Source organism: Urocitellus parryii, chromosome 6 (genome assembly GCF_045843805.1).
Source record: "Urocitellus parryii isolate mUroPar1 chromosome 6, mUroPar1.hap1, whole genome shotgun sequence".
In the NCBI taxonomy this organism is placed as follows: domain Eukaryota; kingdom Metazoa; phylum Chordata; class Mammalia; order Rodentia; family Sciuridae; genus Urocitellus; species Urocitellus parryii.
In genome coordinates this window covers 62,398,402-62,421,666 of record NC_135536.1, presented here as the reverse complement: position 1 = coordinate 62,421,666, position 23,265 = coordinate 62,398,402, and the positions used below count along the sequence as shown (strand labels likewise).

The following is a 23,265-nucleotide window of genomic DNA, read 5'->3' as shown; positions in this document are numbered from 1 at the left end:
GTAACCCCAGCAATAGAAAACCAAAACATGCAGCTGAGAAGTGGCAAGTCCACCCGCCTCCAAAACTGATGTTCTTTCCCTTCATACCACATAATACCACATGTTGTTTGTTGCTGTTTGCTCTCTTGCTTGTTGGTTGGCATAGGGGTGGTGGAGGTGGAAGGGAATCATTTTTTTTTCTTTTGAGGAAAGGGATATGGAAGACACTCAGATATAACAGCCAAGGACTGACACAAAGGGAATTTCTGGCCTTGGGAGGTGGCAGTAACTGTGTCCAGTGGGAAAGGTGGGGGGCCTCTCTGATGAGGGAGAGGTGGGTGTGAGCAAGTATTTTAACTCCTCTGGTTTAGGGAATAGCCTGTGGGGTTTGGGGGCAGCAGAGTTCATAGAACACTGGGACCTAGTGTTGGACAAACCACACAAAATTGCCAACGTGATTATGTTTTTGATGTTCAAAAATAGCAATCACATATGACTTAACTAGCATGTGCAGGGACGAGGTTTACCCAGCGGTTAGACCAGGGCCAAGTCAGTGGCCAGCAGCAGGGCAGAAGCCAAGCGTTCTGCAGGGAACGACTTCTTAAGTGGGAAGAGAGGTGAGGGGGCCACTGTCAATGCCAGATCCAACAACTAGGTGTTGAGAGCCAGGAGGAGCCTTGTCAGTGATCGCTTTTAAGTTCCAAACATGGGAAGCTTCAGGTAAGGGCTCTGCACAACCGTGGGAAAGATGAACACCTATGAAACCCAAACCTAACCTTCAGATGACAGTTTTCAATGTTGTGACAGACCGTACTGTGAAAGGGGAAGCCCAGGTAGAGTGCTCAGGGCTGGGAAGTTGCAAGCTTAGAGTAAGGTTCATAAATAATATGTCGCACACTGGCTATAGCATCTGGCACACTGTAAGTACTAAATGAATGGCAATATTATTATCTGACATTTTGTTAGACAACAGGAAATTGTCTTCCTTAGGTAAGATGAAGGCAAGAGTGAGTCTTCTCCAAATATAAAAATGAAAAAAAAAAAGGCATCTGGCCCTGCCTTATTGAAAACTAGAATCAGATGGGAAAAAATAAATAAATTCTTTAGTCAGGGAACTTCCTCTTTGGGGGTGCACGAGGGAGGCCAACCCCCTCCCCAACCAGCAGAGCCATGAGAGGGTTGAGGGTCTTGCTGAGGACCACTTAGCCATCAAGAGCAGGCCTCTCCATCTGAAGGTTTGCAACACACAAGCCCATCAGTGTGACTCCACTCAGAAGCCATAGTCGATCTGTGGAATCCTCTTGGTTATGGATGGGCTCTGAGGTGCAAGGTGCACCCACCGTAGGGGCTGAGAGGTAGGCTCAGTGAGACAGGTCTCCACACTGCCTGTGTGCTGCTCAGAGACATGCCCGGGAGCTCTCTGGAGCTTGTCCTGTAATTATTATAGCTTTTCCAGCCCCAGAGTCAGTCCCACTGGCAAGTGATTTCACATGTAATTATCGTGGAGATGAGAAGACTTTGCCCATCCTCCCTCCCAGTCTTTCTTCCTCTCTCTCTTTTTATTCTCCTTCCCTCTCTGTATTCCTTCTTACTTTCTCATTATCTCCCAAGCAAGCCACATAAATCCCATATCAGGATGCAGAGGACTCAGTCTCAAGGTCACCTTGTGCTCTGGCCTGGGGCTGCTCTCTCCTTAGGGAACAGCCTGTCATGTTCCCTGACATTGTCAAAGAAAACCCCAAAGATGACATTTTGCTCCACCTTCCTCTAGACAATATTCTTTGACTTTCTATCTTTAGATCATCTGACCCTTCCTAAAAGCTAACCTTGGGGATCAGGAGGGAATCCAATTACTGGTGGGGAAACAAGAACGATTGCTGGTCCAGGCAGGTCAGAATGGCTGGGATACAACTGAGATTCCACCAGTGACTTAACTAATACCTAGCATATCATACCCCGATGAGTAACCAAGACAAAGCACTGTGTTGTTTTCTACTGTATGATTGTATTCAGTCTTCACCACAACCCTGAGTTAGGCACCATCAGTAGCCACACTGTGCAAGTGAAAGGTTAGGTTAGTCAAGTGAAAGGTTAGGTCACCACCAATCAGCAGCTGAACTGGGACTCCACCTCCTTCTTTCTCACAACAGGTCCATGCACTTAATCCTGCTGCTCTATCAACGCCTACATTTATATGGGCTTCAATCCACATAGTTGCTTTCATACTTCTGTTATTGGTGAGTTCACTGTGACAATAAAGCAAAATTTTCCTGGATCCCAGATGCTCAATCAGCATCCCTACCCACCTCTCAGGAATGCCCTCCTTTCATCATAGCTGTCTGAGGCCTCAGTTGCCCCCAGATTGCTCACGGCATTTTCAGTTGTACTCCAGCCAGGCCTGCCTCCCTTGGCAGAGGGATGGAGGTAACGTTATCTGTGATTCAGGACAAGCAGGTAACACCCGAGGTTCAAGATCAGTTGCACAGCACCAGGGAACTACAAAAAGAGAAGGGCTTTGGCCAGGTATGGTTGTGCATGCCTGTAATCCCAGCAGCCAGAGGCTGAGACAGGAGGATCGTGAGTTCAAAGCCAGCCTCAGCAACTTAGTGAGGTGCTGAGTAATTCAGCGAGACCCTGTCTTTAAATAAAATACAAAATAGGGCTGGGGATGTGGTTCAGTGGAGTGCCCCTGAGTTCAAACCCCGGTATGCCCCCTCCCCCAAAAAGAGAGGGGCTTTGGAGAAGAGGCCTTATTTTATCTTCCCACTCACAAGGTGAAAGATCTGAGCCTCAATGTAGGAGGTTGTGTTCAGTAGCCCAGAGTGTAGCTGTCTGGAAGGGTGGAAGAGCAGAAATGAGAACGCAGGTCTTGGGGCTCAGGCAGGAGTAGCTGGCATTTGTTTAAAAACTGTGAAAACACCAGGACTGAGGAGGTGGCATGATGACAGTGGAGGCCATTATAGCAGCTGTATCAAAGTGACTAAACGGACCCTGATGTGGGACTTAGAGAAGGTTGAATATTTCATTTTTTTTTTTGCGGGGGTGGTGGCTGCATCTATTTGCAAACAGAAATTGAAGAGGTTTGCAATTAGAGACCTTATATAACAGTGAGCTCTGGCCTCCTCCTGCCTTGAGGGCCAAGAATCCATGTCCTGAGGGACAACAAACCCCCCAGGAAGCTCTTCTCCCCCTCAGACCTTAGGGACCATAACTGTGAGGTCCCTACTCACACAGTGAAGTGTGGAGGAAGTGCTGGGTGGGGATTATGCACTCATTTCTGTAGCTATATCACAAACTGGGTGGGTTCAGACAACTAAAATTTATTGTCTCAAGTTTAAAAGCTGGAAAATCAGAAATCAAGGCTTTGGAAGGGTCAATTCCTTCTAGAAATTCTGAGGGAAAATCTGTCCCATCCCTCTCTCCCAGTGTCTCATGGTTACTGGCAATCCTTGAGGTCCCTTGGCTATATCACTTCCATCTTTGTCTGCTGTCACATGACCCCCTCTCCCTCTGCATCTTCACATGACATTCTTCTAAGGACACTAGTCACAGATCTAAGGCCTCCCCTAATCCAGTGTAACCTGATCATAAATAATTATATATGCAAGGTCCCTACTTCCAAATAAGGCCACATTCTGAGGTTGTCATGAATGTGAATTTGGGAAGAACAGATACTATTCTACACAGCACGGTTTGACATAGGGATTTGGGGCAGAGCCTACCTAATGGCAAGAAAACCTTTTGGGTTTCTCAAGAAAAAGAGTCAAATAAACCTGGGCTGTGCTTCCCAGTGTGGTGGGAGAGAGGAACCCCTGAGCAGTGTTCACAGCAGACTGGGGCACACCCCACGCACCCAAAAGTTGCACAGGAATCAAGCAAAGAGAATCACACAGAGAACGAAGGCAACTTTCCTCACAGCTTATGACAGAGTAGGCACCCCTCCCTCCCAAATTCAGCACATGAACTACTCAGACCAAATGCTGTGGATGACTCCATCAACCTTACACAGTTGCCTAGGCTGGCCTTAAACTTGTGATCCTCCCACCTCAGCCTCCTGAGTTGCTGGGAATACAGGTGTGTGCCATGGTGCCCAACTAGTCTGATTTCCAGCTTTCAAACTTGAGATAATAAATTTCAGTTGTCTTAACCCACCAAGTTTGTGGTAATTTGTTATAGTAGCTACAGAAATGAGTACATAATCCCCAAGCTAACAGAACGCAGGCAAAGCCTTCAATCTTCTTTCTCTCCTTCCCAACTCCCAGGAGGGCTGGATGTCCATGGGAATATGCCACGAGAAGAGAGTGGAACTCTCCCACTCTCTTGGCCTCTCACACATAAAGGACAACCCTGGACAGAGCAGCTCCTGGCCAAGAGCACAGCGGGACTGAGGGGACACTTGGTTCCTGCAAGACAGGCCTGTTCTGCTAGTGCAGACTCATTTCAGAGGCATTCGGGGAAGTGCTGCACAGAACTGTGTCCAATCTGGGCTAAGCAGATTAGTTCCCTCCCAGGGAAAGGTTCTGGGCAGCTGAGCGGGGCAGCTCCCTGTGCAGTGGCAGGGGGCTGTCATTACAAGGCGCAGATAGGACATAATTACATGCTCCCTGGAGGAAATGCTTAATTGAATTCCAGAGTGTCTCCTGAGCATCAAAGGCAGCCCAGGCTCAGAGGTAGCACAGCTGCATGGGAACAGCCCCTCTGAAGCACTGGTGCCAGTCAGGGATTGGGCTGTGCAGGGGCTCAGGGATGCCAGTGCACAGAGGGCTATGTGGGTCTCTCTGAAACTGGGGGAGGAGACGAGGAAGGGACAGAGAGTAGAGAATGGTATGCCCTTTCTAGTCCTGATATCTGAGAGGTATGACTGAATCTTAGATCCCCCTATGCTTGATGCAACCTGGAGGTGGTAGATAGGCAGAGAAGTGCCAGGAATTCACTCACTCACTGTTCTTTCATGCATCAGACATTAACTGTAGCTCTCTTGTGGGTGAGGCATCCCACTAGACAGAGGGGTAGAACTGGGTGCTGTATTGGTATGAGGATCATTGGGGTGGCCTGGCTGGGGACCATTTACTCCTGAGGCCACCTTCTACTTATATCTGCGTGTGCCACTCAAGCCAAAGCCATTAGCCATCCCTTCCCCTCCTTTCCTCCTCCTTCTCCTATTTTTTTTTTTTTTTTTGGCAGTACTTGTGATTGAACCCAGGGGCACTCTACAGCTGAGCTACATCCCAAGCCCCTTTTTAAATTTCTATTTTGAGACAGGGTCTTTCTAAGTTGCCCAGGCTGGCCTCAAACTTGTGATCCTCCCACCTCAGCCTCCTGAGTTGCTGGGAATACAGGTGTGTGCCACCGAGCCAAACTGGTCATTTGTCTTAACAAGTCCTTCTGCATGGACTGGAGGAGAAGGTTCGTGTGAATCACCATGATGACGTCAAACTGCATCCCCAACAAAAGGCAGGAGGAGGTTTGCCTCTGTGTGGCCACAATCCTCACTGGTTCCTTCTTCTATAGCAACTATCACACATACCGGTCTTCCCTTCAGGGACTGTGTCTCTTCTCACTGTGCTCAGCCCATAGTATGCGCTCCCCAAAGGTCTGATTTTGCACACTGAGTGGTAGACACCCTCCCACACACACACCTTCTCTACTCTCCTGTTGCTTCTGGCCCCGCTGATGTGGAGAGCTGGCTTGGGCTCTCCTAGGACAGCAGCAGAGACCCCCTGCTCTCCATTATCATCATCCCTCTAACCCCTGCCCCTGGTTGCCTTCAGAAACCATGGATATAGCATCAGAGAAGTCCCCTGAATCTGACCGCATGGTCCTAAGGCAGCCTCACCCCTTTCCCACACAGAAGCCACAGCAACATCTGTTGGCAGCTCCTGGAGAAGAAGCGGCACACCAAGAGTCTTCTGCGGACTGGTTTGGGCAAGGGTGGGTCTGAGCCAGCAGTCAAGGGTGATGGATACAGACTTCTGGGCTGGGCGTTAAGTTTATTTGACCTTTTCTGAATTCCCTGGGCTCAGTTGTCCCTGAATTAAAATGAGAGAAGCCAACTCTTGCTATTAAGAAAGAAATGTGGGATGCACTCTGAGCTTCTTCTGCATGAAAAAAAAAAAAAAAAAAAGGAAACTGCTGCTTTTAGCTTCATGACCTTATCCCAACGCTGACACATGTAACTTGGTAAAAAGAATGTGCAATTAGAATCAGAGGATGTGTACTTCATCTTAAAAGTCCTGTGTTCTGGGGTCAGTTATTTTGTATTTCTTAGACTCTGTGACCTAAGCTGGACAAAGTACTGATAGTAACCCCAATGTTATAACAAAATCTTTATACTTTTAAAAGTAGAAACTTATGTTTCATATAAATATTATAAGTCTTATTATGTAAGAAAATAACAGCAATAATAGTAAGCTTTCTCAAAGGTTTGAATACCAATTGTAATAAACACTGTGCCCATCCTCTCCAGAACATTCTGATCTCCCTACAGGATTAGCCTCATCAAAACAACTTTATACAATTATGACCCAGTACTTTCAAAGCTTTTTATGTCAGTTAGTTTCTCTGACAGCTCTTGGCTGTATTTATTTTACGCTTTCTTCAACGCCCCCCCCACCCCCCGCAAATAGATAGTATATATTCTTTCAACAGTCCACAAAGGTTAATTAAGATGTCACTTCTCTCTGCTTTGGTTAGAATTTTATTAATTCATCATGGTAACACTAGTTATCTTTTGTTATATCGTACAAGAAAAATGGAAATCATTAATTATTAGCTAATAATCTTCTAAAGCACAGGTTCCCCAGGAAGGGGCAGATAATGAAAATGACCTGTAATAGGAGTGGTTTGGAAACCATTGATCTAGTTTATGAAACCCAGTAGGTTAGAAAGGGGCTCTGGAAGATTCTAATCAGATAAGAAAATTATCTGCTTCATGTCTCCAAAGGGAATTTACGTCCCTGTGGATTCATCTAGGGAATAAAGAAGGTTCTGTGTGATGTAGGATAAAGTCAGGAGTGATTCAAAGAGGTTTTTCTGGTATTAGGATTGGCCCAGGATTGGTGAGATAGTGGCTATTTCATACTGACACATTCAATGAAATAGAGCCTTCTAGTTTCTCCACTGAATGAAGTTCTTTCTACCTCTAGTCCCAACACTAGGGTTGGCAGACATTTGACCTTCCCATCTCAAGTCTCCCACTGAGCCCAGATACAGCCTCCCAGATCCTCTCCACCATGTTTCCCCAGATAGCCACTACTCATTGAATGGAGCTGACACAAAAGGAGAGTCTATTTTCCACCCCAGTCCTGGGTCCTAAGATATGGACACCTGATAGAGTCACACACAGTGAAACCTATACAGAAGAGTACTCTGACTTTAGGGAATTCCTGGGAAGGCCTCAAATTGTAGCTCCTAGGATAAGGAGGGGGTGCCTGCTGGCTCCAGCTGAGTCCAGATGACCAGCTGTCCAGCAGAGGAGGGGGAGAGAAGGAGAGGCTACCCGAGAGCTCTCACTCTGTCCTTGGCAGGCATGAGAGTCAGGGAAGTGTTATGTCTTCGTCTGGAAGACAGGCTGCTCTGGAAACCCAAACCCAGGAAGAGGCTTTGAACGTGACTCAGTACCCAAATAACACACCTGAAAATGAGAGCAGATTATCTGCTGACGCTAGTGTCCTGGAGAGGACAGACCAGCAAAGGGTAAAGGGAAAGGGATGACCCTGGTAGCCTTGAGATTCATGCCACTCAGCATCACTGTTGATCTGGGCAAGGCCATTCTAATCCTGGCTGTGGAGTCTGTAGGCCATGTGACGTATGTGGTAGATCTGGGGCTTCTATTCTTTCAGCCTACTGTCCCAGCACAGACCACTATAAAACCAGTGCTCTATAAACCTTACATACCTGTGCAGGTTCAGAGGTGACAGGTGCCTGTGTCACCTGAGACTCCTTTCAAAAGTGACATTTTGCCCACCAGTGTGCTTAAGTACAACTGCTTAAATAGCTTGTCATGGAATTCTCACAGCAACTTCATTTCCTATCACTCAGTTATGTAGATGAGCTGGGGTGGTGTGGGAGGAAGAAGTATTTGACAACCAACAGAATGACCAATGCATGTCTGGCCAGTGGACTTTGATGTGACCAAATTGGGAAAAAAAAAACCCAAAAAACCAGACTCCTTCTTTTGAGAATATGAGCTAGAAAACTAGAAAGAACTTTTCAGATAAGGGCTGAAAGCACATATGGAAAGAAAACTTGGTTTGTGAGTTAACACTACAAGCTAGAAGCTAAAGGAGAAGTTCACAGAGAAAAGCCAGGAGACAGAGACCATGTGGCCCAGGAGGGAGCGCACTGGAGAGAGAAGGCAGTCCCCAGAGCTCCCTCTGTCCTCTGCGGCTTTCTGTTACCAGTCCCAGCCTGTGGTGGATCCTGACAATCAAATCTTTCTATCTCCACAGAGTCAGGCAAATGCTTGATGATGGAGGAAAATGGAGCGCCACTGGGAGTGGCTTGTTTCCTGGGAGATATCCGTCTTCTTGGTGCTCTCCTGAAGCTGGCTCTAGCTGTGCAAAGGACAGGCTTTCTTGAGGGATACTTTCCTGGCTCCTGCTTGATCACTCAAAGAAGGCCTAGACCAGACAGGGGACAGAAGGCAACCCAAGTGCAGAGGCCAGCAGTGAGAAGGAAGGGAATGTTGGGAACCGGATCGTGTTAGAGGAGCAGATGTGGCCAAAGGCCTTGAGGAGGAAGGCCCTGAGTGCGGGAGGAGCGGAGACCACAGCAGACACTGTCCAGCACCTGATGCAGCCGAGACTGTTTCCAAAAGAAAGTGAGTGCAAGAAAATAGCATATGAACCGAAAGTAAGGTACCAGCAGGGGAATAAAGTAAATGAACATGAATACTTGCAGTCAGAGTCATGGTTAGCCCATATGGTGGTGGCAGAGTACCTCCTGCATGAACAGAATCCAGAAAAAGAAGGTCAGAGAGGGTAGTGGGGTCCGTGAAGGTCATGTGGCAAACACAAGGAGAAATTCAAAATGTCAACAAATCAAGGCCAAAAGGTCTGGAGAAAAAATGGAATACTAAAATGGCAGTTGTAGTCATTCATAACCCATCAATTATTTTACTGTCGTATTCTGCCATATTTGGAGGATTAAGATACAATCAGATGCCATTTATTTTGAAAGTACCAACTCAAGAACCTGCTACAGAATTCTGTCTGGATCAAAATTCACTGGTTCTTCAGGAATCCAACCCATTGAATGGTAACTGAAAGGATTTAGGCAAGGGCAGATGAGCTAAATTGTACCTCTGCACGCTTACCTGCAGTTAGAGAGGGTAAGGGTGTTGGTGTCAAATCAATGGTTGATCTTAATATACGCCCATATCTAGCCATCACTAAGTTTTCAGAAAAACAAAATTTTTCATAATAACAAAATTTTCCATAATAAGTAGCTCCACTTTCAACTTTAAATTTTTCTCTACTTATGGGTAACTTCTTACTTGGGTACCCAGTAGGTGGTAGCCATAAGAATTTAATTCCTGTGAGTGGTAACTGTCATGCCTAATATTTACCTAATCTTTACCTGGTGCTTTCCTTTATAGTTATATAGCAAAATCCTCAAAGCATTTGACTCTTGCAAATGCTTCTACACTGTGCAGAATTTAAATATCAAGACCTTGTTCAATTTGCAGATCAAGAAGCATTCTTTCTTCAACAATCAATTATATGCTATGGGCTTTCCGCCAGGACTTCAGACTAGATTCTGGGAGTGAAGCTTAGTTTCTCTTTAGAAACAACAATAATAAAACAACATCCTCAATAAGTTGGAGACCACAGCTCAACCTCTGATACCTTCCTTATGAAGTTGATGGGGCATAACCAACAGAGAAGGAATGAGTATTCCTGCCTCATCCAACACATCTGGGAAGTTGATGAAGGTTAGACAACCAGGAAGCTTCTCCTCACTCACCTGCCTCACTTTGTTCAAGCATCCCTTGTCTTCATCTTTGTGAGTGAATAAGGAAACTTTGACCTTCAGAACCAGAGGACTCAAGAGAAAATTAAGACTTAAAAAAAAAAATCTGTGGACTCACTGAGTCCTGAACAGCCTCTAAGTGCACAACGAGATTAAAAACACTCCATAATTTATTATTTGTTAAAACAGTAGTCAAGGGCTGAGGTTATAGCTCAGTGGTAGAGCACTTGCCTAGCATGTGTGAGGCACTGGATTCAATTCTTAGGTTCACATATAAACAAACAAACAAATAATAAGGGTCCACTGACAACTAAAATTTAAAAAAACAAGCAAAACACTAGTCATATGATACTCCTTGATTTGCTCTTCTAGAGTATGTATTTTTCCTTCAACCCCTGAATTGCAATAGTCTTTCTGAAGTTAACACTTCAGTGAACAAAAGTAAATTGGAGAAGTCCAAACCAATAAAGGTACATGTGCAGCAAATGCTAAAGTCCTTTCCAACTTTGACTTCCTCTCCTATCTAGCTGATATTGGACAAGTCACATTTCCTCTCTAAATCTCAGCCTCATAATTTGTCAAATGGGAGGTCAGATACCTGCCAGCTTTTCTTGATTTGGTGAGAAAATGTTCAGCACAGCCAATACTGAGTGCTTCTCTGAAGGAAGCCCATGCGATTTAATTGCAGTAGATCTTGGCATTTGCATAGCTGACATCTGTGCCTTTGACTATTCCCAGAGACCCCAAAGGTCCATGAGCTGCAATAATGGGTTATTTTGCAGAGGCGTGCTGTGAGCCTGGGGTAGAAGAGCCAGTCACTTGCTTAATGAGTGAAATTACCATGAGGCAAAACTCATATCTCCATGAGTTATAGTGACATTCACAAAAGCAGGGATTCGTCTAGATGGTGAAGATGTCAACAGTGTCACTTGAAATGTTAAGGGCTTATTGTAACCTGGGTGTATGTTAATTGTGTATACACCCCTGCTCCTCCCCCTTCACTTCTACATTCTTAATGAAGGTTACTTTAGACACTACAGTGGTGTCACACACACAGCAGAGCTCTTGTTCCTCTTTTATTGAATCTGCCTCAACTATGTCCTTCTTCCATGTTTAGATTGGTGTAAATACATGAATTCCCTCCTCCTGAGAGTAAAATCCTTCAGAGATGAAGAGCTAGCTTGTCTCACTCATTAATTTATCCCTTGTGCCAAGGCATGTATCCAGTGCATCGCAAATATTTAATAAGTGTTTGTTGAATGACTGAGCACCTTCTATGGGGAATCACTGTGCTCAAGGGGCATTTTTTCCTATTTCTATTTGATACTCTTTTTCAGAGCCTTGTGCACACCAAGCAAGTACTCTACCAGTGAGCTATATTCCCCAGCCACCGGATTTAGTTATCACTCCCTGCCAGGATAGATATTGTTCTGTTATTCCAGCAAAAAAGTCTGGGATTCAGACAGGTGAAGAAAACTACTTCAAAGTTAACACCACTCCTGAGTGATGGGTTCACATCTATTTATCAGATTCCAAAATTCATTCTTTTCTGTCCTATCATGCTGTTTAGGACAACTTTAAGAAGTAAAGCCTTTAACCAAGCAAATTAATTCAATATTATTGATGGCTCCCAGTGTTACTGATAGACCACGAACCTGCCTATAACTTGATTCTATCTAAAAGACTAAGGTGAAGGCAAAAGTGAAAATGCCTACCCCAAGCTTGGTAGGCAAATAAAGCTTCAGAAAGAGGGAGGGGTTAGAGAGCAAGATTGTTTCCAGTATCACGCAGCTTCTGTACAAGTATCCTGAAGGTTTCAATTTCAGTTCCCAGATTGGTATTGCAATTAGCAGGGCCTTAGTAAGAGCTTTGTTCTTGCAAATCTGGGGTTGAAAGTTGGAACTGGAGGGAAAGCATTCATGATTCAATTAAGCAAGCCATTTGAAAAGCCACTTTCTTTCCTGAGTCTCATGGTTTGGTCAGGAGCGTTATAGTTTTTTCATTCTAAACAGGGACCAGCAGCATCAGGACCTTGTCAGAAAAGCACAACCTTAAACCCTACCTTAGACCTTCTGAATTATAATCTGTACCTTATCGAGATTCCTGGGTGATTGATAAGCACATTAGCATTTAAGAAGCATAACTCTAGAAGATATTCTAAGGTCCTTTGTGGCTCTGACCATTTATGAGTTTAGGTGAGGACTTTTCATGGTAACCAGAAAACCAGCATGCTCATTAATTAGGGTCGCACAGAGATACAAGCAACCTGATCATCTTATGACCTCTTCTGAAGAATATTGCTAATTCATCAATGTTACTATTAAGGCTGTGTTTACCGAGCACATACCATGTACCAGGTATATGGTAGTTTTAATAGCCCTACAAGAGAGAGATCATCATCCCCATTTTACCATAAGGAAATGACCTCCTAGGTTAAAAAAATTTCCCCAGACCACATGGTCAAGTCAGCAGCATTGCCAGATTTCTAACCCAGAGTACTTAGTACTTCTTTTGCTACATTGTATTATTGTATTATCTCTCATGTTAAAATATCTTCTGGGTAGTGACTAGCAGGTTTTTTTTTCTTCAAGAAATCTGAAAGGATCAAACCACACAGAAATTTTTAAAAATAATTAAATGACTATTAAGAATGTAGATTTGCTCACCCAAACCTGGACTATGTGGACAAGAGGTTGACACTATTTGGAACAAATGTCACCCAGAAGTAATGTTCATGGACTCATTTGCCCCAAGATATTATATAATCAAACATAAATAAGTTGGAGGAAGGTTTAGTCATATCCAGAGATTCTAGGTGAATAATTGATTATTACTAGAATGAGGAAATTGGGATCTAACCCTGTGATCCCTCATAAACTACCCTTCCATGCCATTGGGAGATAGGTACTAAATCAGAGAAACTATGAGTTCATAGAATTAGGGCATATTCTGTAGGCTTAATGCTATTTGATGCCTGACAATAAACTCTTACATACCAACATTGCCATAAATGTGTGAAATTTCATGGAGTTTGTCTTCCCAGCAAGGGCCTGGGCTTCATTTATATGTATGAACACTCTCCCCAGAGCATATATAAATGGATAGTATTCTCTGAAAGGCACAGGTTTTTACTTATGCTAACAAATGATTATCCTTCCCAGCAAAATGACTAAACAGAGCTCTAATAAATCAATTTGTCAATGGCTATTTCCTTTCAGAAGACAATATGCCCTGCTCCATTTTTTGGCTCATGCAAATACAACCTACACAGAGCATTTGTGTCCAGGGTTCAGAAAATCTTGAGCTGGAAGGAACTGCAAAAGAATCTGACCCTACTTCCAGGCAAGGAAAGTATCTTTATTTTCACTTTGAATAGGAGAGGGTTTCATTCCAGAGTTACTAAATGACTTGTGAAAGTCACGTTATTAGGAAAAGATTGAGGACAGGGGTAGAGTTTCCTGGGTCTTTCAGCTCATTTTCCAACAGAACCCAACCCTTTTGGAGTACTGTCCCAAGACTGGACCTGGGAAGCAGCAGTTCTACAAATACCTTTCCCTGGGGTCTATGGATCCCCCTTTTCTATGAGTTGCTTCCCTCCCTCCTAACTGTTGCATGGTTTAATTTCCCACTGAAAGTATAATTCACAGGTTCTTGGGGCAGTCTGACATCCTCCTCTTTTATTCTTCACCTCAATTCCTGCTGTTGTTTATTTTTTGTGAACAGGAGCAGGAATTCAGAGACAGGTTCCCTGTTTTCTCATCTCCATCTTTCTAGGCCTCCCCAGAAGGTCCACCCTATCAGAAAGCTGCAAATCTTAGGCAAAGCCACTCTGCTTTCTTCTTTGAAGATATCCATCTGAGAAAAGGACAGAATGACCAATCTGTGAGAAGGTTCAACGGGGAGAGACCTTAGGGTAGTCACCACAACTGAAGCATGGTACCTACAGCTTCTGAAGAACTGGATGGGGCAATAACCAGAGGATTACTCCAGGAGAGTTCTAGCTTATGAAACGATATGAACACAGAAGATGCGCTTTCTCCCACAATTATGAAGAGGCGTCTCTTCTCCTTCACTGCATAGCCAGAATTTTGACCTTAGACCTGAGACTAGATACAGGCAGTTTGCAGGCATGGGAACTCTGCTTCTCCAAGATACCACTAATACCGAAGCCATATTGATTCATCTCACCTGGCTGGGCAAGCCTTGCTCCATAAAATTGGCTATGGACATTTAAAGAGACTCTGCCAAGTTTCAATCAATTTTTCAATTTCCAAATTGAAGGAGAAGTGCCTGAAATCTGCCTATGCAATACAACAGCCATCGCTGGGGTTTTTTTCCCCCTCTTTCAGACTATTCTGATTGGGCTATTGCTGTCCCAGAAGGGTATGGGGCTGGCTTCAAAGCTCATAAGGGGAGGCCCAAGCAGTTTCCTCACTCTTGCTAGTCACAAGAATTCTCTAAAATCTGATATTACAAAACTTCTTTCATCCCATTCCCCCATCAGCCATCATTTTGAGTTTCAAGAAGACAAAACTTTCTGTGTCCTTAGATCCTATCACAGGATCCCTTGCCCAGAAACAAAGTGAGAAAACCAAAGGAGAATTGGGAAGCAGGACCTGTCCAGTAGGGTTGGCTGCTCCTGCACACCTGTGATGGAACCAAAGTTGGACATTAACACAAATACAAGGAGGAGGTTTGAAGGGTACAGAAGGACAGAAGGAGATGGCAAGGGAGGGCTGGGGGGGGGACTGGAATACCAAAAAAAAAAAAAAAAAGTACTTACACTGTCTCGTCATTCTTGAATTCCAGCTCCCCATACGTGTCTTCAAAGTCCTCACCACCACCCTTGGCCGTCCCTTCTACTGTCCTAAAAGGGACGATGACTGTGCCCCGGGCCCCCGATGTCCGCAGAACCTTGACTTCCATAACACCAATACTTTCACTGACATGAATGGTATCACATTCAAAAGTGAAGATGCCCGCATGATCATCGTCTAAGATAGTGACTGTGGCCACACAAGGGGACGCTAGGACAGCCCGAGGCAAGGGAAGACTGTTGAGGATGGCCGGCGGTGGCATCCCCTCCTCGGGCTGCTGCTCCTCTTCGAGGCGGACATTGCTCAGCCTCACAAAGAAGTGTTCATCCTCCTCAAAAATGTCATCGTCAATGATGCCCACGGAGAACTCCTTTTGGGTCTCTCCTGGTTTCAGAACCACAGTGCCCTCTGTGAACTCGTAGTCAGCCCCCGCGTTGGCAGAGCCGTCCTCGGTTTTGTAGTCCACATACATGGTCTTGGACATGTCTCCTCCTTTCCTGACCACGGTCAGGAGCACGGCCCCACAGTTCTCCAGGCACTGGTAGGAACAGGGGTCAAAGAAGACCTTGGAGACAAAGTCCTCGGGCTCCTCGGTGTGCACCTCGCTCAGGCTGGAGCTCTTCTTGGCCTGTTCTGCGGCGTGTTTCTTGAGGATGTTGCCTGCACCGGTCATCATGCGGATGGCTTGGATCCGGTAGAAGGCGCGGCTCTTCTGTTGGTGGGAAAGAGCGTAGTAATTGGCCATCTCCACCAGCTGGTCTAAGTCCTTCTCTGGGTGTTTCTGTTTCAGATCCTTGAGAATCCGGATCATCTCCCGGCGGGACTCATCCACTTCCTTCCCTTCCAGGGGCACCAGGTTCCCATCTAAGAAGTGGGAATTCATCATTTTCCCATCCATTTCAATGCCCTTGGGGTGGTCACCCTCCGTCTCTATGATAATTCCTCGGTGTTTATCCGTGCGGTACTTTTTGTGCATATATTTATAGAAAAGCAGTCGTTTGTCTGCCACCCAGGCCAGAAGGACACAGACTGGAAAGAAGAAGAGAGTGAGGAGGCCTTCCCAAACCTGGACCACACCAGGAGAGAAGACCGCCAGGATCATATAGAGCCAGATGTAGGCAAAGATACTCCAGGCCGCAGTGACAAAGAAGACCCTTAGGTGCTTGATCTTGCGTGTCTCTCCGTCGGGGATCACGTAGACGCAGATGCCAATGATGATGAACATGTTGAAGGCCGCACTGCCTACAATGGTGGAAGGTCCCAGATCACCAGCAATGAACCCGTGGCCACACACCTCAATTAAAGAGAGGAGAATCTCAGGGGCAGAAGAACCGAGGGCCATCAGGGTCAGGTTGGAGACAGTTTCATTCCAGACCCGGATGGTAGTCGTGCTGGTCTCCCCGTTGGGCTTTTTAATGGTCACCTCCCTCTCTTGGGAGGTGATGACTTCAATCGATGCCATGAAGCGGTCGGCAATGATGGACACCCCCAGGAACATGTATATCAGGGCCACAAAATAGACAATGACCCTGGCGATCTTGTCCCCAAGGGAAGGGTTCTCTGGATACCAGATTGGGAGGATGACGCCTTCCTTGCAGTTCGATGACCCTGAACAGGACTCATTGTTCTGCCCTGTGCTGGGCGCATCTCCTGAGCCACCAGCCTCTGCCCGAAGACCATTCAGGAAGAGCATAAAAGTAACTAGCCCAAAATGGAGGAAGGCAGAGGTGAGAGGCTGCAACCTTAACCACGCCATACACGAGACTTAGACGCTAGCTTCCACCGCAGCACCAATGGTCCTCCTGACAGGCCAGAGACCTAGGAAAGATCAGAGAGGCACAAAAAGGCATGAGGAAAAGGGGGCAGCAAGTGGCAGGCTCCCACCAACACAAACGGATGCTTCACCTCCGGCGACATATTGCACTGACATATGGGGCAGTCTCTCACTTGGAAAAATAGATGTCAATGGGAGGCACAAATAGCTGCTCTGTCCTCGGAACCATCTGGTGGGAGACTCAGTTGAAGAATGGTTTGAAATAGCCAGGAATATTGGTGATGGGAAGCTAGGCAGTAACCTTCTAATCCTATCTCCCCAGTGATCTAGACTCCACTTAAAATAGGGTGCCCACGACCTGAATCTTTGTACTTCTAGAGCTTCTAGCCTTATTTTCTCCGTTGTCCTCATAATGAAGACTCCTGCTTTACAGGGGTTTGCAAGAGTAACTACTGAACTGAATTTTCATGAGCTAGTCTCCCAATACCTTGCTTTGAGTGTAATTGAACGCTCTTGGGTTAAAAAAAAAAAAAAAAAATCCTTCCCCAAATGCAAAACTTCTGGAGACAAGCTATCATTCTGAGATTTCCTGTGAAACCAAGAAAGTCAACATCTAGTTAACTCTACCTGCACCACACGAAACCGAGGCTGTGTCAAGTGTGCCCAGGTAGAGTTCCCAGCAGCTCTTGACCCTCCAGTGGAACACACTTAAGAACAGGTTAGGAAGCCTGTTACAGGAAGGGAAAGACCAATCAGCCACTCAAGTTCCAAAGCCAAAGATGGAAAGAGACCCATAGTAGAAATTGTTATTAATAAAACATGCAAATGGCTCTCAAGTAAGTCTTTTATAAAAATGGAGACAAGATTTTGGGGTGAAATGCAACCTTGTCTGCTGGCCTCAAACCCCTAAAAGGTGAGCATGAGTTCTGAAGAACAGGAAGAAACCCAGTTGAAACTCCTCTTAGTCTTTCCACTCATTGCCTCATTGAGATAGAATAAGAATAAAAATAACCATGCAAAAGCCTAAAAAAAAAAAATAAAGCAACCTATTCATTTCACCCCTCTGCTACATTCATGTAGGGATCCTTCCAGTAGCAGAGTAATGCTGATGTCCATTTGTGCAGCAGCTTAAGGGATTCAAAGTCCTTGTCCTCTGTATATGCTCCTTTGGCCAGTGTTTCCCATCTCTGAAAATAGCACCTCCATCTACCCAGTTACTCATGCTAGATGACAGGTGTTATTCTGAAAGCCTTCCTGACCCTCCTGCCTCTTTACCCAACCCAGGACTAAATCTTATCAATTCTCCCTCCAACTCTCCTGCCAACCTTACTGCCCAAGCTCCCGTCATTCCTCATGGGATAAATCTACTCCAGTAGTTTCCCAACTGCACTCAGCACTCCAGCTCTTGCTAGAGAGCAGAGTCTTGATTCTCCTGTCCCCATATAGCCATAACAATCTTAAAAAAAAAAAATCACCAACACAGTGGTGCATGCCTATAATCCTAGTGGCTCAGGAGGCCGAGGCAGGAGGATTGCAAGCTACAGCCTCAGCAACTTAGTGAGGCCTTAAGCAACTCAGCAAGACCTTGTCTCTAAATAAAATATAAAAAAGGGCTGAGGATGTGGCTCAGTGGTTAAGTGCCCCTGGGTTTAATCCCTGGTACCAAAAAAACCCCCAAAATCCAAACTTATATATATCCTTTCCTTATTTGAAGCTCTTTCATAGTTTTACTCTTGATACAAACACCAGATTCCTAACCTTGATTTGCAAAGGATTGTAGAAAATACCTCCTTTCTCCTCCTCCCACCCCATACTGTCTCTTACTACATTTCAACAATGCTCTTCATTTCTACCCTTGAATGACATGGTGTTATTCCCCACCTCAGGATCTTTGCATGTGCCCTTATTCTTGCCTGAGGTGAGTGTTTCTTCTTTGCATCCCCAACTCTTAATAATGTTTTAGGTCTTGGCTGAAGTCATGCTCTTAAAAAGAAAAAAAAAAAAAAACCTTTTGTCACCCCTAAAAAATGGTCAACTCCCTTTGTTAGGTTCTCTCATTTTACTGTTTGGCCTTTCTGTAAGGCACTTTCAAAACATTGAAATTACATGTTTATTCTTAGTGTTTAGATGATCAGTGTCTTAGTCATTCATAAAGCTGTAAATAAGAGCAATACATAAGGCTGTATCTCTTCAGCTTATTGTGGTGTCCTAGGTATTTAGTAGGTGCTCCGTAAATGTACACTTTGGAATGAATAAGTGTAGACATCAAGGAAGTTTCCTAAGACATCACCTTCTTTGTAGCCATTTTATGATTAAATTGTGATCATTTGCTTTGGAAATAAAGAGAGAGGACTCAGAGATAAATCCTGACTAGAGATTTAGAGGCTGTGGAGGACATCTATAAATTCCCAAAGCTTGTGCTCAGAGAGAAATTCCCCCTGGGACCCAGGTCACCAGGGTGCATCCTACAACCCTAAAGGCTTGCTTCCAAAGGGCTGCGGATTAACTTGGTTTCGTGTTCCCCAGAGTGGCATCCAAGTGCTGAGGACCACATTCCTCATCAGTCCAGGTACTGGGGGTCATCACAACATGTGCTTGGGGCCTCTGCCTTTGACCTCACTCAGAGGACAAGAGGTCATGAGGACTGCAGAAGAGCAGGTTGGACAAAGATGTTCATCACCCACCGAGAGAGCTCTTGCCACCTGTGATGAGTGCAGGGATTCCCCCCCACACACACACCCAATTCAAAGTCTGACACTCATTCACACCGGGAAAGTGTGGATAAACAAAGATCCTGGCTTCTTGCCTTGATCTGTGAAAACCCTGACACTCTGTGGATTCTGATAAGCCCCTTGCAGGAGGAGACAGAGGGTGGGCACCGCTGGAGTGGCTCTTCCATCAAGAGCCAACATGGTGACAGGAGGTGGTACCCCCAAGGGAGTGGGGTATCCACAGGTGAGGGAGGAGGGTTACCCTTCTGGAGAAAAAGGACACAGAACCTGTGTGGTAGAGTTATCCTGGGTCACAGGGGGCATGGACTCCTGTTTATCTTATGCACCAGGGGGATTAAGAAGGATTGTGGCTTTGTTCTCCCTGGACTCCACAGACACTTTGTGGTGAAGGGTTTTCATAAGGCTTATGCTATGCTCTGGTCAGTATCAGAGGCCAGTTCCTCGCGAAAACAACTGAACCAAAGGAATGAATGGAAAGAAAATGAGGCAAGAAGGTAAGGCGTGTCTAGTAAATACTTGCCCTGGAGTATGGAATTGAAGGTGGAAAATGCTCTTTGATAGCCTCACGGTGCTTTCCAGCCCTGCCCTGGAATGGCTTCTGGCTGAGATTGTCAGAGGGGGAGGACACAGCTCTGATGGGCACCTGTGGTCTTTTTTCTGTGTGTGCCATTACTTGCCAATTGAGACAAACTCCTGAGGGTCTCATTAGTTTCTCTGGAACCCAGACTCAGGGATATGACTCAAATTTAGACTCCTCCAAATAACAGATATGAACAATCGTAATGAACATACACATTAGCATTTATGGTGCGCCCAATGCAAATTTTAATTTTCATCACAACCCTGTGAGATCAGCAATATCTTTATCCCTATGTTCCCATTTTGAAAGAGTGAGTCTTAGTTAAGTCATTTTACTCAAAATATAGAAGGCCAGGAAACAGTAAAGCCCCAAATCTCACACAGTTGACATAGAATACACATGGATCTGATCACTCAATTTCCCCAAATTATCTCATTTGGTTATAGTACATCTATCCGCTTCTAGCCTGATGTGGGCTTGGGTGCAATGTGCCTGTCCCACAATCCCCCTAGGAGAGACTAGCCACTTGATAGAGTCGCACAGTCCCCAGGCTTCCTGGGGCTATCCTGGCTGCCTGCTGCAGTCTCCCCAATGAATATTCTTTTCATCAGCTCAGCTTGACAAATATTGACAAAGGCCTGTGATTTGCCAGGCCTGGTCCTAGATGCCGTGGGTAAAAAGAAAAATGAGATACAGTGTTTGCCCACAGAGGTACCATCGAGCAGGGGCGGAGACAATTTTTTTACTACACAAAGTGGAGGCAGGCAGAAGGCTGTGGGGGTTCCAGGAGGGCGCTGAGCTAATGTGAGGATTCAGGGAGGTGTTCTGAAGGAGGCGATCCCTGAAATGAGTCTTCAAGCTCGAGTGAGCTTTAGTCAGAACAGAAAAAAAAGGAAAGTGGGAAGGGCATTCGAGTCAAAGAGAACAGCCTGAACAGAAAGATCATAGAGACACAAAAGAGCCCCCGTGTGCATGGGATGTGCACGGGATTACAGGGAATTCCGAGTGAGGCAGGGCGGTCAGCAGATGAGGCTGGACGTTGGGGGGACACGATTCATGGCAGGTCTTCTACGCCCGGCTGAGAAGATGGGATTTGATCTCAAGGGCAGAGAAAAGCCAATGATGGGATTTGAAACAGGAAATGACATGGTCCGATTTATATTTCAGAAAAACCAATTTCGCTAAAGACTCAGGACGGCTGTTAAGGAGGACAAGCCTGGAACAGAAGATCAGTTAGAAACCTATTGCACACAGAGCAGATGCAGATAAGGAGGCCCAGGGTGTATTCTGCCTGGGACAACTCTCTGCCCCCATGTCACATTCCTCTCCCTTAGCCAAACGGATGCCCTGACTGAGTCCGTGACCTCTTGTCTCTTTCCTGGATTATTTTCCTAACGCCCCCAGGGCCATCTGCAAGGTGTCTGTGTCCTCAGCAGTGGCTCCTGACATCTTTTAATATCACTGGCAAATTTAATTAAAGTCACTGTTCCTCTGCTCTTCCAGATCATTAATAAAACAGTGCCACCAGGCCAGACTGAGAAATTCTCCCTACTGCTACGCCCTCCACTTTCTCCAATGGGAACACTGCTCCGGGCCTGTCACCAGGCTGGGTAGAGTCGCCCTTCTCTGCTTCTAAATCTGGGGCCCTGCACAGGCGTCACAGCCGATTTACATTAAAGTTTTAGGTGCAGCAGCCAGGCTGTCCTGGCTCTGACACGTCTCCGCTCTAAGCACACTGCAGCGTCTCCGAACTTCCTCCGCCTACAGGGGGGAGAGTCAGGGCAGAGTCCTTCTCCCCAGGGGAATACTCCCCAAGAAACACACAGGAGGTCAACTCCCTACTCTCTCAAGAATAGGAAGGATGTGACCACAGCTGCTTAGGTAGCTTGATTGTCACCATGGAACTTGGATTCAAGGATGAAGACATAACAATGCTAAGTGTTTTTCCTGCATTATTATTGTTCTGGATCTCCACAGGGAAGGAGGAAATATCATCTTTTTTTTTTTTTTTTTTTTGGCAGTACTGGGGATTGAACTAAGGAGTGCTCTATCACTGAGATACATCCTCAACCCTTTTTATTTTTTATTTTGAGACAGGGTGTCATTAAGTTGCTGAGACTGGAATCTGGCCTAGAACTTGTGATCCTCCTGCCTCAGCCTCCCAAGAAGTTGGTATTATAGGAGTGCACCACCATGCCCGATCATTATCATACTCATTTTATAGATGGCAGATCAGAGCCCAAGATCACAAGTAGAGGCCACATAGAAAGGTAGCATTGAAATTCCAATAGTCTGTGTCTGAACACATGGTGTGAACCACTGGGGACCCCGTTGAGCAAGGACTCAGGAGAGCAGAGTGAGTCTTTCTGGGTGTGGAGACCTTCCCACAAGCTTGGAGACTGCACTCTAAAGCACCATCGAGCTGCTGGATCTGAAAGTAAAGCCTTGGATCTGAAAGCAGGAAGCAAGAACTTTCTTCTTAGTTGTGTCTCAGTAAGCTAAGAGAGGGTGGTAGGAATAGGGGTCTAGAGAAGGTCAAGGACAGCCAACATTCTGTATTTACCAAAAGCCTCTTGATTCAAATCCAGTTTTTAAGAAATGGCTTTTTGCTCATTTAGGGACCAAACACGATGCTAGCGATTTTGGGGACCACCATGAATGAGCTACACCTCATCCTCAACCTTATTCAGTAAAGCTTATCTTCTGATGAGGGATGAAGACAAACCAGTAATTACAGGAACGATCCATTACAATTATGTTCTGAGAAGTAATGAATACCTTTTTCTTGTTCTTCTCTAAGTACTCAAGCTGGTGGCTCTAGAACTTGTTCAGACCATGTGGGTGAGTGGCTCTAATGCAGGAGGGCTTTATAAGGTGGAGAATCTTACAGTACGTGAAGTGATATTACACTGTTCCTGATTCTCTGATTACATGCATCTGACATATTTTTGCCTCCCCTACGATGAAGCCCCATAAACAGACCAGGGCACCAGCAGGCTCAGTCTCTCATGCTTCACATGAACCAAAGATTTAAAAATAAATAAAGAAATAAAAAAGGATAATAACAACAATGATCACATGTATTCATGGAGTCCCTGCTCTACGGCCAGCACTGCACTAGGCACTGTTGTATATGCCTCCTGCGGTCAGAGTGAGACAGGTATTGTCATCTGTTCTAGAAATGAGGAGACTGGGGCTCAAAGATTGACAGTTCACCTGAGGTCTACCAACTGAGCAAGCGGCATAGCTGGGCAGTGAAACTTGGTATGTCAAAGGTCAAAGTTTGCTTCTAAATCCCACGGGATGAAAGAGATGGTGGATGATTAGGGTAGGAACCTAGGGCCCCAGAAAGCTCTACCTCTTCTAGGAAGGCTTCCTTGACAATGTCCCCTCCTCTACTTTCAGAACGAG

General features: G+C 45.5%; 1 protein-coding gene across 10 annotated transcripts in view; it reads right to left on the bottom strand.

Annotated features, from left to right (window-relative positions):
* Nucleotides 1-23,265, bottom strand: part of Slc8a3 (solute carrier family 8 member A3) — a 135,431-nt gene that overhangs the window by 99,876 nt on the left and 12,290 nt on the right. For 8 of the 10 annotated variants that reach the window (XM_026391091.2, XM_026391090.2, XM_026391093.2 and 5 more), the window contains exon 2: nucleotides 14,735-16,586. In XM_026391091.2, coding sequence (XP_026246876.2) covers nucleotides 14,735-16,524 — 1,790 coding nt within the window. In that variant the 5' untranslated portion in view covers nucleotides 16,525-16,586. Of the gene's footprint in view, nucleotides 1-14,734; nucleotides 16,587-17,169; nucleotides 17,248-23,265 lie in introns of those variants that run through there. The other 2 variants (XM_026391092.2, XM_077800190.1) reach the window with 2 other exon arrangements.